Source organism: Platalea leucorodia (genome assembly GCF_965183815.1).
Source record: "Platalea leucorodia genome assembly, chromosome: 1".
In the NCBI taxonomy this organism is placed as follows: Eukaryota; Metazoa; Chordata; class Aves; order Pelecaniformes; family Threskiornithidae; genus Platalea; species Platalea leucorodia.
Window position 1 is genome coordinate 94,583,940 of NC_138823.1, and position 16,493 is coordinate 94,600,432.

At 40.9% G+C, this 16,493-nt stretch overlaps 1 protein-coding gene across 3 annotated transcripts in view; it reads left to right on the plus strand.

The window, feature by feature from the left end:
• Nucleotides 1-16,493, plus strand: part of FARS2 (phenylalanyl-tRNA synthetase 2, mitochondrial) — a 250,684-nt gene that overhangs the window by 143,626 nt on the left and 90,565 nt on the right. For all 3 annotated transcript variants that reach the window (XM_082325108.1, XM_082325109.1, XM_082325110.1), the window contains one exon: nt 5,066-5,226. In XM_082325108.1, coding sequence (XP_082181234.1) covers nt 5,066-5,226 — 161 coding nt within the window. The remainder of the gene's footprint in view (nt 1-5,065; nt 5,227-16,493) is intronic.

Genomic DNA, 16,493 nt, shown 5'->3' on the forward strand with positions numbered 1-16,493 from the left:
GTGGAGCAAACAGAACAGATCAGTCTGACCCAGGAGACAAAGCTGTGGTCTCAAAGTGACTATTATTGTTAGAAAATTATTCCACATATGAGATTTAGAAAGATAAGTTCTTTTTCCACAGAATAGGCATAATTGAATGTTTACTTCTTCTCTTGAGTTCTTGAGGAGTGGCTTACTTAGCATGCATAGTCTGAAAGCCAAGTCCTTATTTTAGGAGGTAATTTAAACTGAATTGCGCACGGGAGCCTGAATGCATCAATTTAACAGAGTTAGAGAATAATATGACAGTTTTGATTTTTGCTTTTGCTGAAGAGAGCAGTTCAGAAGGAAACTTCAGTAAGCTTTTTGGCCTCAGTTGCTTAGCATCCCAGACACCTGACCTTGCACTTTCAGAAGCTCTTCTGTATTAGACTGACACCTTAGTTTTTTTTTTTTTTTTTTTTTCATGTAAAACCTTTGACTCCCAACATACGGAAATTTTATCTGAAGTAGGAAATAATTTAAAATGGCTTATTTTTAACATGAGTGAACATGGTTTACCTCATTCCTGTGGCCCTCATGTAGAATATGCATTCCTGGTCTCTAGCGATAAGTAAGTATTTATTTAACAGAAGCTGTTTTTCAAAGCCTTGTTCATAAGCTGTCCATTAATCACATAGACCTCAAATGTGGGGATAGGTCTTTGCTTCAGGAATTTCTGATGTTTTGTGTCAAGTCACATGTTCATTATGTCTATAACTTACTTTCTACACAGTTTAAAGCACTGCTTTATTTTATAAAACATGATGTGTAGTCTGTGTATCCTTGAGAATCTGCTCACCCCTCTTCCCACCATTTTAGTTCCTGAATTTGCTCCATTAACAGCCATGGTTTGGACTGAAAGCAGGAGGTCAAATTCAAGTCTTTGCTTCTGGAACTCGTCCCAGCTTTCAGCTACACACGGTTTGCGTATATTCATTTTTGATCATTTTGCGAAGAACACCTTGTATGCAGGCTGTTGTATGCTCCTGACTTTGCCTCAATCCAAGATCAAAATTTAATTTCTTTTGCTTCTCAGTAACTGCTGAGTATAACAATCTGAAGAACCAATTTAGGCTCTATTGAAAGAAAGATTTCTTTATTGGCAGTTTTACAGGAGTAGCGAAAATTATTAAATAAAAGCCAGCATAGATATAAAAACAAGCGTGACTGAAGTGTATAACAAAAAAGTTTTGGCAAGCTGTTCCTAACATTACGTTGCAAAATATGTCTTAAAAATCTTGTACAGTGCAAAATGTTGCCTCACGCTCCTTGAGAAGGTAAACGTTTCTATCTGTGGGTATTTCTGAGGTTTCAGTGGGAATCCATGAGTTCTGGCAGGTCATTATATATGCCTCAGTGAGTACTTACGAAGCTTCCCATCCTGGCTGATCAAATTTAGCTTTCATTTAATAACTTTTTTTGGAGAATGGCTTGGTTGGTCTACATTTAAGTGTAAACTGATTCATCCGGGCTGGAAGCTTAAGAGCAGGACAGATAGATATGACTTCTCAAGGATGATAAGGACTCTTGAGCTCCCCTGTAAGACACAGCTGCGATGATGCAACCTTCTGCTGGAGTCAGATTGGACTGTCAGCCCCCAGTGTGGGAAGCCAGTCAAACTGTTTTATCCTTTCCTTTTCCATCTTTGGCTCTCTGACATGCAAAGCTTCCAGCAATTTTCTCCTGGTGGGTAGTCAAGTTTTTCACGTGAGACAGCAGGAGCCTGGCAGCGTAGAAACCTTTGAGGGCCAGTTGGGGAAAGCTCGTGCGTCAGGAAAGCTTTATCCATTGGGCTGTGTTATTTCAAGCAGTGATGCTATGATTGCCCCACCAGGTCCCTGGAATCTGCCCCTTTGGCCAGGTCTCCTCGTCAGAACCTCAACCTGGTTTTTGCCACGTTTAAAGCTATTATGTGTTTGTTCATTCAATTGACTTCTTTGCATACTACTTGCCAAAATTCAGTGTATTTAAACATGTATATGTGCTGTGAAAAGCTTTGGGTTGCTCTCACTCAACAGAGTGGTTAGCTGCACGTTTAACTTCTAAGCCATCTGGTCATTTCCAGTCAGAAATAAGTTTAGGAGTGTGCTTTAGTCTTGTTGAGTTCCCCAAGGTAATTCTTCCAATGCTTTAAGTCAGTCATACCTTTAAATGCTGCATTGGCTTGGAGCTTTACAAAAAGGAAGTTGGAGAAGAGGTCAGAGACAAAATAAATGAAGATGTGGAGTGCAGTGGAGATTTGCCAGTGCTGATTTGAGTAGGAATTCTAGTTATCTGCATTTTCCTTTTTCTTCCCGCCCCCCCCCCCCGCTCCCTCCCATAGAGGTAATTCTTCACTGGTATGGCTTTGACTGCAGACACTTGAGAAGTTTGTGGTCTGAAGGCTTATAATTGTACGAGGATCATCCAAAAGACCAGTTCTGCAACTACGTGTTTATTCATAGTTCAGATGACAATTCTCTGAGTTGTTAGGCAGATAGCTGGGTGAATAATTTTTTGTCTACTACATAGTGCAAAAAAGTGTCATGTGTCCCAGTCCTTAAAAAAAAAAAAAAAAAAGAAATTGCTGATATAAAATAAAGGCATTCATTGCAGAATTAAAATGCATGGCAAATCAGTTAGGCATAAATATTGTACATTAACCTCAAAGTGTGAGCAGAGAGTTGCAACGAAAACCATTCTTCTATCAAAATAATAAAAAAGCACAAATCTTAAATGTGAAGCTCTGCCTATCAGAATATACACTCATTCTGCTGATCTTCTGTCACATCCATTTTTTTTTTTTCCTGTCCGATCTATCAGTAATCATCAGGAATGGGGGGAAGGAGGATCATCATCCCCTATCATGTATACTTAAATGAGCATCAGTGAATTAATTAACACTGATGATTAACCTGGCATCTTTAGGTTTCAGGTTTAATGCCTCTGTTGAGATTAAGCAGTGGCCCCTCAGAACCCTCATGGACATTGCTCCATGTGCTCGACTTTACCTCTGGAGAAGGGGGTGGATTGTGTTAGTCAGTCTACAGAAATGTCCGCGTGTATATGAAAGTCTGGGACTTTTGAAATGAATAGGAGTTTTGCTACGGAGGCAGGAGTTGATAATTTAAGAAAGACAAGCTGGAAGTTTGGGGAAGTAAAACCATTGCAATGAATTATATTCCCTTCTTCATAGCCATAAAAATATAATTACTTTTATATACTGGAGTATGGAGAGAAATAGTACTTTCAGCTTGGAAAAGAAACAGTTTATAGTGTACACTTAAAGTGGAAGCTCAAAATCTTTCCCAAACAGAAATTTCAATACATTCTATGTAGTCACTATCTTTTCTCTAAAAATAACTCAGCAGCAGCAAATCATACAGTTCCTTCATGTAATGTAGCATGGATTGTAGGTTTCCAAGGTCAGGTTAGCTCAAAGTCTGTTGCTTAGTCTAAGCACACTAGTTTGAGCAGCTCTGCCATGAGGTACCTTTTGAGATCACACCCAGGCCTCTGTTTCTTAGGACTTCCACAGTTCAGTTGATGAACTGTCTGCTTTCAAAGGTCAGAAAGTGCAAAATCTTGCCTATGAGAACACAAGAAGGGACAAGGCAAAATATCCATACTCCTCTGGGGAATACCATTACGAAGTTGACCAAATTCCTGTGGCAGTGGAATACTGCTGAGATAGCAGATGAGGCATGGATGGGTTCTGCTGGGGACTTAGTATTCCAGGTAAATAGGCAGGTTCAAATTAATTAAAAGAAACAAAGTGATGACTCTGTCTCTTTTCCCAAGCTTGTTAAGCCTGCCTCTATTTAAACAGGACTCTCGACTGTTTCATCTCAGCATTGAACGTGACAGCATACCTCAGGATGTCATCAACGCCCACATAACAGGAGTTGTCTCCTTTCTGATAGCAGAGACGGGTCAGAAAGAAGAGTTCTGCCTCCAGCCCCCTGCATGATGGTGGGGAAGCTGCTGAGTTCAAAGTTTCAAAAAAATCAGAGTTTAAATTAATACTGGGGGAGGCAGGTATGGCCTTGGTCTAGCTGGGTGGCTGTGAGATGTACAGTGGTATGAGTCAGGAGCACACTGCCAGTGCTGATGGTGAAGAGTCAAGTCTGTCACATATGCATGCATCCTTTCAGCCTAAGTGTGTTTATTTAGGCATTTGTTTAAGTTTTAAAAAGCTCTGAGCCTTTGTCAGAGCTGCTGGGCTCTCAGCTTGTTTCCAAATCAGTAGGATGATGGCTAAACATGGAGCTGGTTCCTGGTGGTGAAAAAATCCCTGGTTAATGACTCAGTGCTCCTGCCCTGTAAATGAAGGAAGGTATGAATATTTACTTTCCTGAGAGAAATGTTGCATCATTAATATCTGTACAGCTCTACTGTATTAAATATTCTTGTATTTTTATATTTAGTGCTGCATAAAAGAGACTTGTGTATGTGGGAGCAGCGGCTTGTCCCAGGGGTGGCACCCCAGGAGCTCCCTGGTTGGAGGTTTCATGCTAATGAAACTGCCTCGCATCCCATTGCTCTGTTTCTTCTAGATGCCTCGAAAGAGGCAATTTTGATCATCTCAAATGTTGGTAATGATGTTAATGCTGCATAGGCTTGGCCTGGTCTATCAGCCCAGGTGAAATATTCTGAACAGGAAATTCATGTTTCTGTCTTATAAAACACAACTGAGTCAGGTGTGAAGTGCTCAGCTCTAAGGATAGTAAAGGCAAGCGGTGTATAGCGTTATGCAGCATTTCTCAAAGTCTGTCTGAAACTTTGGACACAAATTGCCAAGGGTGCAGTTTTATTTTATTACCACTTTTGGTTCCTGGCCTCGGTGATATGCCCAGTCTTGCTGCAGTTTTTGATGGAAGTAGGATCTGTCCTGTAGCCTTTAGATCTCTCATTTGGCAGTTACTTGTAGGCTTTTCCATCTTGCCACTTCACCTCTTTTTTTTTTTTTTTTTTTTCTTGGTAAATACGTGAACATTTTATCATCAATTTTTTGTGTTGTGAACTTAAGCTCTTGACTTTTTTCTTGTTTGTTTATTTATTGCAGCTGGTGCACAGGATAAAATTGGCTGGGCATTTGGCTTGGGTTTGGAGAGGCTGGCCATGATCCTGTACGATATCCCTGACATCCGACTGTTCTGGAGTGAAGATGAACGCTTCCTGAAGCAGTTTATTGTGCCTCACATTTGGCAAAAAATAAAATTCCAGGTAAATTAATATATGTATGATGATAATTTTATGTCAGTAAGAAGTGTGTGTAGCCCTACAGAATATCACGTAATTAAAATTCTGTGCCGTTAACAGATTAAGTTTTAAAGCAACAGCTTTCCAGCTATCATGATTCTCTGATATACTGCAATAAAAATCCAGCTTTTGATGATAACATTTTTTTCAGCCAGATAATGTTGTGAGTTGCTGCTGATACCCAGTGAATATCTCTGTTCTGAGTCATACTTAAGCATATATTTAACTTTTAAATTTATCCATAATAGGGACTGATTTAGGCCTGTGTCTGCTTTGGGTATGTTCTTGAATTGTGTCCATAATTCTGTTTCATTATAAAAATGTGTTTGATGCTGAGCATTCAAATGTTGTAATACGTTCCCAATTTTTCCCATTGTTTTCACTCTACGTTCATTGAAGTCAACGAGAATTGCGTTGTCAAACTTTGGCAAAATGCTTTGTGAATGTGCCTCGCCATCTTCAGTGTGTCAGCTCTTTCCTCCAGGTGATAGTAGGGGGACAGTGCAGGCTCAGCTCGTATTTCTTTTGTAACTCCTCTGCTGAGGTGATTTTTGTAGTTGGAAACCTTGTCTTACTTTTCGTAGTTGCGGAGTAATGAAGCATAACTGGATTCAGTGGAAATGCTACTTCAATAATATTCTTCAGCATGAGCACGGGAAGGTTCAAGTCAGCTGGTATCACTGGTCTTTGGAGGAGTTGAGCTGACATAGCTGTGTAGATGCTTGACAAAGTCTGAAGTACTGAAGCAGCAAAACGCTTTTTGCTGCTGCCTTTTACCATTTTCCATGCTTTGTTTGTGAACAGCTTGATTATGTCTTTTGAATTGAAAATATAAAAGGGAAAATCAACAGTGATAATGCTCAGATGATATGTGAGCAGTCTCCACATCAAATCAGTAGCAGCATCCATTTTTTAATTCATGGCAATTCTGGCACATCTTCTCTGGTAGAGTTAAAAAGTCAAAATGGCGTTTGGATAGGTTTGGGGAGTGGGTTGAGATTTTCGGTTGGGTTTTTTTGTTTGTTTGTTTTGGGTTGTTTTTTTTTTTTTTCATGGTACTGACATCGGGGTATTCAGATTGTAGTTATCACTTACAGAAAGAAGACAGGTTTTTGCTAGTGTTCCTGAAGGTGGGTCTGCCTATAGGTTTCCCTGATCTCCTACAGAATGTTTGTTGTTCTTTTCAATAAGGAGTGCTCAAGTCTCCTTCTTTTCAGCCCATATCTTTCTGATGGGCATTGCTCCTGAGGAGCACAGGTTGTGGCTTGGTTTATAGATTGCAATTTGATCTCTGATGGAATTAAGACGAGATTTCTTGCTTTCTTTAAAATTGTGGATCCACGCCTCAAACTGATATTAGCAGTAGATTGGGTTTTTGGGGAAAGGCCCAGATAGTCAGAATGATATGGTCTGATATTGAAGGTGAGCCAAAGAGAGGTCTGGGTGTCTGGCTTCTCTAAGTTGCCTATCATTTTCATGTTCAGCTTCAGATAAAGTCAGGTGTAGTGAACCAATCTGAAGATGACAGAGGCATAGGTTACTGTGGATAGGCTCAGAGGAAAGGACACAGTTTCTAGGAGGCTAAAAGTGAAAGAAATGTCTTTTTCTTTTTTTCTTTTTTTTTTCTCTTTTTTCTTTATTTGGTGCTGTTTGGTAACCTTAGCTGAGCAGGAGTCATTGGGAGCACATGGTTTTGCACTGTTTTGCTGGGTAGCTGTCTGTGTCGTCAATAGGAGAGTGGTGACAAGGTCTTGGTAGGTCTTTAAGCATTTCTTCTTGCTGAGCAGCGTTGGTTTCAGCTGGCATTGGTTCAACTTGGAACAAGGAGAAAAGTTATACAACCTAGAACTGATGTTGTAGAGTCAAGTTGAGGCTTGCTGACTGAAATACATTTTGAAGTAATAACATGAATCAGGAGGTTTGGTGCAATAAGTGGGGGACTTGAAGGAAGAGAAATTGTCAGATGCCACTGTGCTCCAACTTGGACCAAAGGAAAAGACTGGAGTAATATTACCGGGCCGTTACATACTGCTTTATCACATTAATGTGTTGGCAGTTGTTGTATCCCAACAGATAGGCCAATGAAAAGTATACAGATTGGGAGAATGAGGGGTATGGGAGAGGGGCAGCAGAGGTGGAAAGACGGATTATTTTCAATCTTTTCTTTCTCTCTTCTAAAGAAAGGATATGGCCAATGCTTTAGAAACAGATTGTTTGCTCTGGTGTCAAGCTCTTCTTAGGGACCTATTTAATTTTTTTTCCTTTTTTTCCCTTTCCCTTTTAACACATACACCCCCACCCCCACTTGGATGTCCCATCTTCAGTTTTGGTAGAATAATTCTCCCTAACTCTTAGTTTATATTTTTCAACTCTGTTTCTGAATATAAGAGACTAGAGGCAAGCTTTTTTTTTTTTTTTTTTTTTTTTTTATTTAAAAGGACGTCTGTATCCAGCTTTCATCTGGTATCTTACATTGAGCTTTTTCAAGCTCAATTCTGTACATACTTCTACTACATACTGGCATTGCTTTTTAAAGAGTTAATGACCCTTTAAATGAGAATACTGTGAAATAATCTTTGGTGCTACCATAGGATCTCAAGTGATGGGAGTTAGTAAGCCAGTTTTTCTTTCTTTCTGTTCTGTCTTATTTTTCAGGTATGTTGTAAAACCAAGTTAGCAGACCTTCTGCACCTGCTACTTTCTAAAGAGTCATAATTAATGAATTACATGATTTATTCATATCATATTTGAAAGAAAACTTTTAGCCTGTCTTCCAGTGTTGATGTTGTACGAAATCTCAATGGAGATTAAAAAAGTGTCAGATTCTCTGCATGCAAAGGCCATGCAGTACTTTTCAGCCTGACTGAACTGAACCAAGACAGACCAGGTGTTTTGAGAGCCTTTCATTACACAAATTGAATCCTGCAGCCTCAGAAGGCCTGGGTAAATGTCCATCCTTTATGTGCTTAACTGGGATGGACCTCTCAGCCTTTGGATACTCTCCCTATCCTTTCTTATAATCTGAGTATTATCTACCCACATAAATATTTTCTTTCTGTTCATTAAAATGTTCTTCAAATACATGAAGTCCACGCTACATAGCAGTAACCTTTAATAATAGCTGGGCTAAATATACTTGTGTTCAAAAATGGAATTTAATTGGAGTGTTTTATTGGGACTTAAAGTATGTGTTTTGTGCCTTTTAACAGCCTGAATGTGTCAGATTTTTCCCTGTGTCATCAGTTGCTCAATATACGCGTGCAGGCTTCGGCAGGTCAAAAAGCTGCTGGGAAAAGCTGACAGTGCTTGTACCGTTGTGGCCACTCAGCACAGCAGCGTTAGAGTGCTGCTCTCCACAGATCAGATTATTGCATTGATGTGGATTACCAAATCGCTTTAGCTATAATTTGACACAAGTCACAGCAGTGCGGGGGATCAGAGGCTGGTAACTTGCCTTCAATCACTTGTGTAGGGCTTCTGCTCAGGCTGTGAAATGAAAGGCTGAGGACGGACAGGGCAGGAAAGACTAAGCACCTGCAAGGTGTAATGTAATAAAACAAATGGCTTGGATCTAGTACACTGTGTTACATCTGTGTTCGTCAGGGCTCTGAGCATAGTTGCATGTAATCGCTTTCTGGTTCATGCTGAGCCAGCATTCTTACAAAAAAAAGATGTGTCTGTGGGCTGACAGCTCTCAAGAAAAGGTACAAAAATGAAATGACATTTAGGGAAGGAAGGCACTCTCAGTTCAGATGAAGTGCGGTGTGCCCAGAGGTGTTGATTAAGACGAATTGGCTGTGGCGGCAGGATGGTTCCTGGAACCTCCATCATTTTGCTGCCACAGCAAGCAAGCGGCATGTCATGTCAATTGACTGCTGATGCATTCTCTCCTCGCAAAGTCACTTTCATTTGATGCTGCTGGCGGCCGTGGCTGCTGCTGTTTTAAATAATTATTTGTTTCAATTGCAGATGAGCCTTGTGGCCTGGACTGAGGTCAAGCAGAAGCATATTTATGCTGTTCTAAGGGAAACACTCACTGGTACAGAGGAAATCTAGATCAGATTCCTAGCTTAACTGCAGACTCCCTCTGTGAGGTTATGGGAGTTGCTTTCTTCTTCTGTTCCTCATTTCTGCAATATCTGCAATAAGCCTAGCACCACCAACTTTTTACCACTCCCTTCCATCATCTCCAGGGACTGCTCCTTCCTTGTGTCTGCTTGGCACATGCAGTCTCTCCAAACTCAGTTCCTTCATAATAACCTGTTAGCTTCAATGCTCAAAATAACAGACTTTCTAGCCAGGATCATTCTGATGGTGCCAGGATAGACAAAGCTCCCAGAGCAGCTCTGCTGGGAGACCTGAGGGGCTAGTAACCTTTGGCAGTGGGGTGAGGAGAGGTGACAAGCAGCTTGAATTGACACTGTTCACCTCCCGCACAGCTGTAGCCAGAACGGTGGATGTGGCCCTAACCTAGGAGACTGTCTCTACTTTGAAAAGTGAACAGTCAAGGTTCGCAGAGATGAGAAAAAGTATATCTTCAGAAAGCTGTAGTTGTGTGGAAAGAAGTGATTCACTGTATGGGAAAGGAAATCAGAGTCGGCTCATCTTTCTCCTGTGCAAGGTAGCAGAGGCTGGGCCTCTCTCACTCCCAGTTGCCTTCGCTGAGTGTGCCACAGGAATTAAGCCCCTATTCTAATGACAAAGGATTTATCCAGTAGCCCGTTTTGCACTATTTGCACTATTCGCTCAGTTACACAGTACAACTTTTTTACCTTACTGTGCACTTTTCAGTTTTCTGAGGCAGTCATCATTCCTGTGCATCTTTCCTGGGCACATACCTGATTGTTGCTGGGAGACGCATAGCTTGTCCTGCAGCTTTACAAGATGCTGAAAATAAAATGCACTGGCAGGTCCAAGGGGAAACTTTTGCAAATTAAACCATCTTAGTCTATATCCTTTATTCCATGCTTGAGAAGGAGAGCATCTAATGTATAAGCCAGCCATTTCAAGCAGTTTGATCTTATTATATGCACTGCACAGGGTGGGTCTGTCCGATCCATCATTAGTATGCTACTCCATATAATTTATATTTATCTTCTTAGTCTGTGATTAGCTTTATTTTCCAATAAAAAAGTAAATAGATTCACTGGCTGCTACATTTTCAGATATTTTTCATCAAGATTAGGTAACTCCATGCTTAAATGGTTATTCATTTATTATGTTTACTTTCTAATAGTGCATCTATTAAAGGCAAATATGTAACCATTAGTATGTAAATTTAACTTGAATGTCTGAACAAATGAGGTACAGGCTCAACTGTGATTTATTGTCTAATTAGTTTTACTGTAATTGAAGATATAGAATGTGTGTGTATGCATGTGGAGGTACAACAGAGTAGATGAGGGTGTAGCATAAACATTTTATTGGCATGACTTTGCGAAGGTTGAATTTCTTATGAGTGACTTACGTAGATCATCTCTAAATGAACGTCAGTAAAACCTTTACAGTGCTGTATATCATCTCAGGTTTGTCTGTATACTCTGCAGAACATTGTGAAACTCCTTTTTTTTAGTGTTCGATAGCCATGGAAAGAAGGCAAAAATATCTTCTTCATTATGGAGATGCTGCACTAAGCTGCATGATTGGATTAGAAATCACTTGTCATCAAGTCTGCTCTCATCAGGATGTTGTATCTCGTATCGTTTGTAGCTAGTGCTGGTATTGAAGCTCTAGGAACCTGAGCCCTCTGGCCCCAGTCAGGCAAAGTACTGAAGCACATGCTGAGCTTTAAACTTGCGAGTAGTCCCATTTAAATCAATGGGGTAGTTCCTGTGTGCAGTCAAGCATAACCTAAATTCCTAAAGAGTTTCAGGTCAGAGATCTCCGTACTTCCTGGGGTCCAGCTGAGATTGATCAGTGCCTTGCAGGGCTGAAGCAGAGGAAAGTTTCAAAATGGCTGTTATAAGCAATTAGAGATTAATCTGACAAATCACAAACTTAATTTGCAAAATCTTTGCTCTAAGCCAGTTTTACTGATCAGCACTTGGGTAAAGAAGGACAACAAGTAAGCATCTGGAAAGTAAACAGGGCTTGAATTCCCATTCTCAATGAAAGACAATTGGCTGAAAACACAGGAAGGAAAGGAGAAAATAGGGGCTCAGAAATGAGGAGACTGTGGATGGAAAGTCACATGAGACTAGATACAAGAAAAAAACAAACACTGAGATAAGACAAAGAGGAAGGTAGAAGAGAGAAGAGCTGTATTTTGGGCATTGGGGGCAATATGAAAAAGTCTGGGGGCAAACAGAGAAAGTTTAAACAAGATGGGGGGGCAGGGCGGGAAAAGGAGAAAGACAGAGAAAAGAAGAGTAGATTTAAGGGAAAAAAAAAAAAACTGTTGAGACTGCTGCAAAAGTCTTCTTCTAAATCAATCAGAAAGTCTTCCCAGACTTTGGACTGTACACATCTAGTCTTGATCTCCTTTTGAAAAATCAAGACGTATGAGTGACCACAAAAATTATGACCACAAGCCATCAGAGCAATTCTGTACTTTAAAGTATTATTATCAGTCTTAGAGTGGGGATAGGGGGTGGTGTTGAAAGCAAGGAATGTGTTGTCTAAGAGTAATGATTGAAACATTTATAGCAGCTCTCCAAAATTCAGGCATACCTCAAAAACAGAAGAGGAGTGATGAAAACTGGTGTATCCAATGCTATCCTATCCTAATTTAATTTTGTGGACTTTTAAGTCCAAGCCTAAAAAATGAGCCGCTTACATACCAGTGAACCGCAAATGAGTAATATAGTGGCTTTTCCATCATATGATATAGTAAACAGATGCTCAGACACACATGCAATTTCACTGGAGCACAACTGACCCTGTGTGCTCAGCCTTTCAAGGTAATGAATTTGCTGAACACATTCAGTGCTTTCTTTCTCTGACTATTCTTAGCTTTTTATTTCCCCAAGCAAAACCTCAGTGAGGATACTTATCACAGCTACTGGTTCTGTAGACTGTCTCTTGTTTAAAAGAGAGGTTTTGTCTGACACTGTACAGAAGTGCAGATATGGGAAGGTGTTGAAGAGTGTTACCTGTATTAGTTCAGTGTGCTAGGAACAGCAATATGGGAATCAAAGGAGTACCCTGTCTTATCTTCCCACCACATCTTTACCTTGGCTTTCATTCATCTTCATAGTCTTAGGATCTAAGGCTAATTCAGGTTGGAAGGGACCTCAGGAGATCTATAGGCCCACCTTCTCAAAGTAGGGTCAGCTCTGAGGTCAGGCCAGGTTGCTCAGGACATTATCCAGTTGGATCTTGAAAACCTCTGAAGATGGAAACTGCACAAGCTTTTTGGGCAACCTGTTCCACTGCTTGACTGTCCTCATGGTGAAAAAGTTTTTGCTTATATCCATTCTGAAATTCTCTTGTTTTGACTTACATCCATTGCCTCTCATCCTCCCACCATGCATGGGAGTGAAAAGCCTGGGTCTATCTTGTTGATGACCTCCTTATATGTATTTGCAGATTGGTGTTAGGTTCCCCTGAAGCTGTCTCTTCTCCAGGCTGAACAAACCCAGCTCTCTCAGCTTTTTCTCAGAGGGCAGGCGTTTCAGCCCCCTGATCTTGGTGGCCCATTGCTGAAATTGCTCCAGTTTGTCAATGTCTTTCCTGTCTTGGGGGTGGTAAAACTGGATGCAGTACTCTAGATGTGGTCTAGCAAGCACTGAGTAAAGAGGAATAATCACTCCCCTTGAGCTGCTGGCTGTGCTCCTGTTGATACAGCCCAGGATGCTCTTGGCCTTCTTTGCTGCAGGGTGCACTCATGCCCACTCACTGTCCGCCAGGAGGCCCCAGGTCCTTCTCAGCAGAGATAAGTTCTTCTCTTTGCATGTTTTCTTGTTATCCCTTCTGTGGGTTATCAAGGAGACGTTGCTTTTCTTCACTGTCAAGACTCTTCATAGCCTGTTCTCACCTAGCAGCTCTTAGTCCTTATGCAGAAACTGATGCCTGTATCAAACTGGACAGTGATTTGAACATTTATTTCCACTTGTTAAATGCCCTTGTGAGCATTTTGGGTTTTCTCTGATATCGCTTCTCACACTAGGGAGGAGCTCTGTCTGATATCCACTTTCCTGTTCTCTTTCAAACCTCTCCTTCACAAACTCCCGGTTGCTTGCAATGCCTACTGGCAGTAGATGTCCGAGGTAATGAAGAGCTGAGAGACCTGTCTGTCATTTTTGAGTTTCATTTCATGGTTCTAGTGGACTCTACCTCCAGCCTTGATCTGCTTGTTGTCATTTGTCATACAGTTAGCACATCAGCTTTTCGGGGCAAGAACCATCACTGGACTCCACATTTTGATTCTGGATTTGTGAAACACTTAGTGTGCTGGAACCCAGGCCCGTGACTCAGGCTGCACTGAGATGATATTACTGAAACTCTTGCTAAAAGTAACCACTGACAGGGGATGTGGTATCCAGCAATCCGGCTGCTACCCTTGGGGTAATACCAATGATACAGGTTTTCACACATACCCTGTTTCCATCCCTCCACCCACAAACTGCAATCTAGTCTTACAGATAGCCTTCCATTGAACCTGGACAAATCAGCAATAGTTTAATTCCTTTCCGCTTGTACTTGAAAAAAAGTCAATAGCCCTTTGTGCTTAGATTAGTTAGTGATATTTATCTTACATAATATCTCCATCTGTTGTCTGCTGGAGCACCAAAGGGCAAAGCAAATCCATGTCATCCATCTAGCAGCCACCTTGATAATAGTCAGATGTACAGGGAAGTCTATGATATTCATTAGCAAAAAAATAGCTCTTTTCCTCTCCTTTACCTATGTTCCTTGAAAATACTTTAAGTAATTCTAGGTTGTTTTCACACTCTTGGAATATTTGAAAACTCTCCTGTTCACCTCTGTTAAGTTGTTGCATGCCAATAGCAGATTTGGTCTTGCTGGTGGTGACTTGAAGCAAAATAGCTGGTTTGAGCTCTTCTTTCTGGATGTTCTGAGTTTTCTGCTTTATACACAACTGTCCCAGTTGGAATTTGTTTAGAGTGCATGGAGTATGTGTGTATATGTATATATATGTACAAAGAGCAAAATATTTTGTCCTTACTTTGTTTTCTATGCTAACACACAGTTAAATGACCAATAGAGTTTTTAATGACATGGCAGATAATTCTAAAACCTGGATGGAATTATGTGTTTCCTCAAACTCTCAGCTATGTGGGAGGTCCGCGGCTTTACTAACAAACCTAGAGAGTGCCACGGGGGTTTTTGGAAGCTTGCAATGTGAAATACCAGTGTGTCCACCTGGAAGATGTCTTCTCTTTTGACAGCAGGTCCAGTCAGAGACAGCACTTGAAACTTCTCTCCGTTTGAAGGATTTTGGCGGTTTTGTGACTGCTCTGTACCACTTGTTCCCAGAGCCTTGGTTCTCACAGTATCAGGATGAGAAGCAAATTTTTGTTCTTTCCCAGGTCCCCCTGTTCCCATGTACTGCTCTGTTCTGCTGTTCCAGTTCTGCCACAGCAGCTACTTCTGTGGCTACACTGAGGTGGATCAGGGACCCTTTTGCCTCTGCGGTGCCTTAAAGCCATATCGGTTCCCTGATCCACTTCTCAGTGTTGCCCCATGCCCTCAGCACAACTGAGGAGACAGCACTTTTCTTTTTTTGGAGGCAGGATAAAACCAGAAGTGACTGGGGGAAAGATGGGAGGGCAAAAAACCTGTCAGGTAGCTTTGCCACTGGATAGTGTGCCACAGCACTGTGGCCTGCATGCGTAAGTGGCACAGGGGAAAGGTCATGGCTCAGTGAGGGAAGTGAGCAGCCTGGGTGGAAAGAGGAGTCTTTGCTAGCTGGGAGTCTTCTACCTTTTCCTTCCATGTACCTTGGACATCCAGAACCTCAGTCCTGGAGGGAAGAAGGAAGGAGTCCAGAAGTAATTGAAAGAAAAGTCAAGGACTAGAGAAGAAAGGACATTGTAACTTGGATGAAGACATACAGCTGTTCTTGTTGAAAGTTTTTTGTCATTTAGATTCCAATGGTGACATCCCGAGTGAAACAACTGTGCAATGCTCACAAGATCCAAAGGCTACTGAGTCTGTAGATGTGTCCCATGGATTTCAAATTGGGCTCTCCGTATCTTCCCAAACAGGTGTTTTCCATTGTCCTTGCATGCAATTAATGTAAAAATACTTTCACATAAAAAAGGAATGTTACCTGTTCAAAAATAAATGAAGGAGTCAAGATCACTTCTTTTTTCTGCCTCTCTGTAATCTTGAAAGTTGGAACAAAATGGCAGAAACCCAGCCTCACAAGTCTTCAAGAGTGATAACATTCACACCGTATCCCATGAAAGGCTTTGGCACAAGTAAAAGAAAAAAAATAGTGCCTGAAGAATATCCCTCTCAGGTGTGGCTGAATTTAGACCATGTTGTTAGTTTAGAGGATGATGGGTGAATATGTAGAGAATGTGGTATACTCAGCAGCTGTGTCATCAATACAAGTGAAAGAGATTCCCAGCAACTGGGAACAGACCATCAAGGACTTCCTTCCAATTAGGTTTTAAACAAAAAGGAGCAACTGTAGCCTTGACTGAATTTTGAGCTGACCCAACATGATGTAAATAAAAAATGAATTTCCAGTTACGAATGCTGCTGCAATGTACAGTTATTGTCAGTAGAATCATTTTGCTGCTGATGTCTATTTTTTTTTTGTAGGCAAAAGCCAGTGCAACCCCGTCAAAGTACACCTGATACTATTTAAATGACTACTTAGCAAAAAGTGCAATAAGCTTCAAAAAGCATGTGTTACTGTGGTTTGCTCTGATCTCTAAACCTCATATATTTGCAGTTTGACTGGTTGAGGCTCTTTAAAACAAATAGCTCACAAATGAGTAATTCTGCTGCTGAATATATCAACCGATCTTTATTGCATCCCAAATGATGAAGTATAATGGTTATATAAAGTGCTTAAATAAGCCATGGAGCAATTTCCAGCAGTGATATATATGCTGAAACACACATTAAATTAATATTAAGTGAAGGAGTAAACCTGGAAATCTAAAATAACAATAGATTTCGTATTGGTTATGTGAAGCTATGAGAACCAGCTGCTGGTGGTTTCGGCAGGAATCCACAGATGTTCAGAGCTTTCAGTCTTATTGTCTACAAAAGTATGGAGCTAGTAAGGAGAGTGACCCTTACACTTCTGCCAA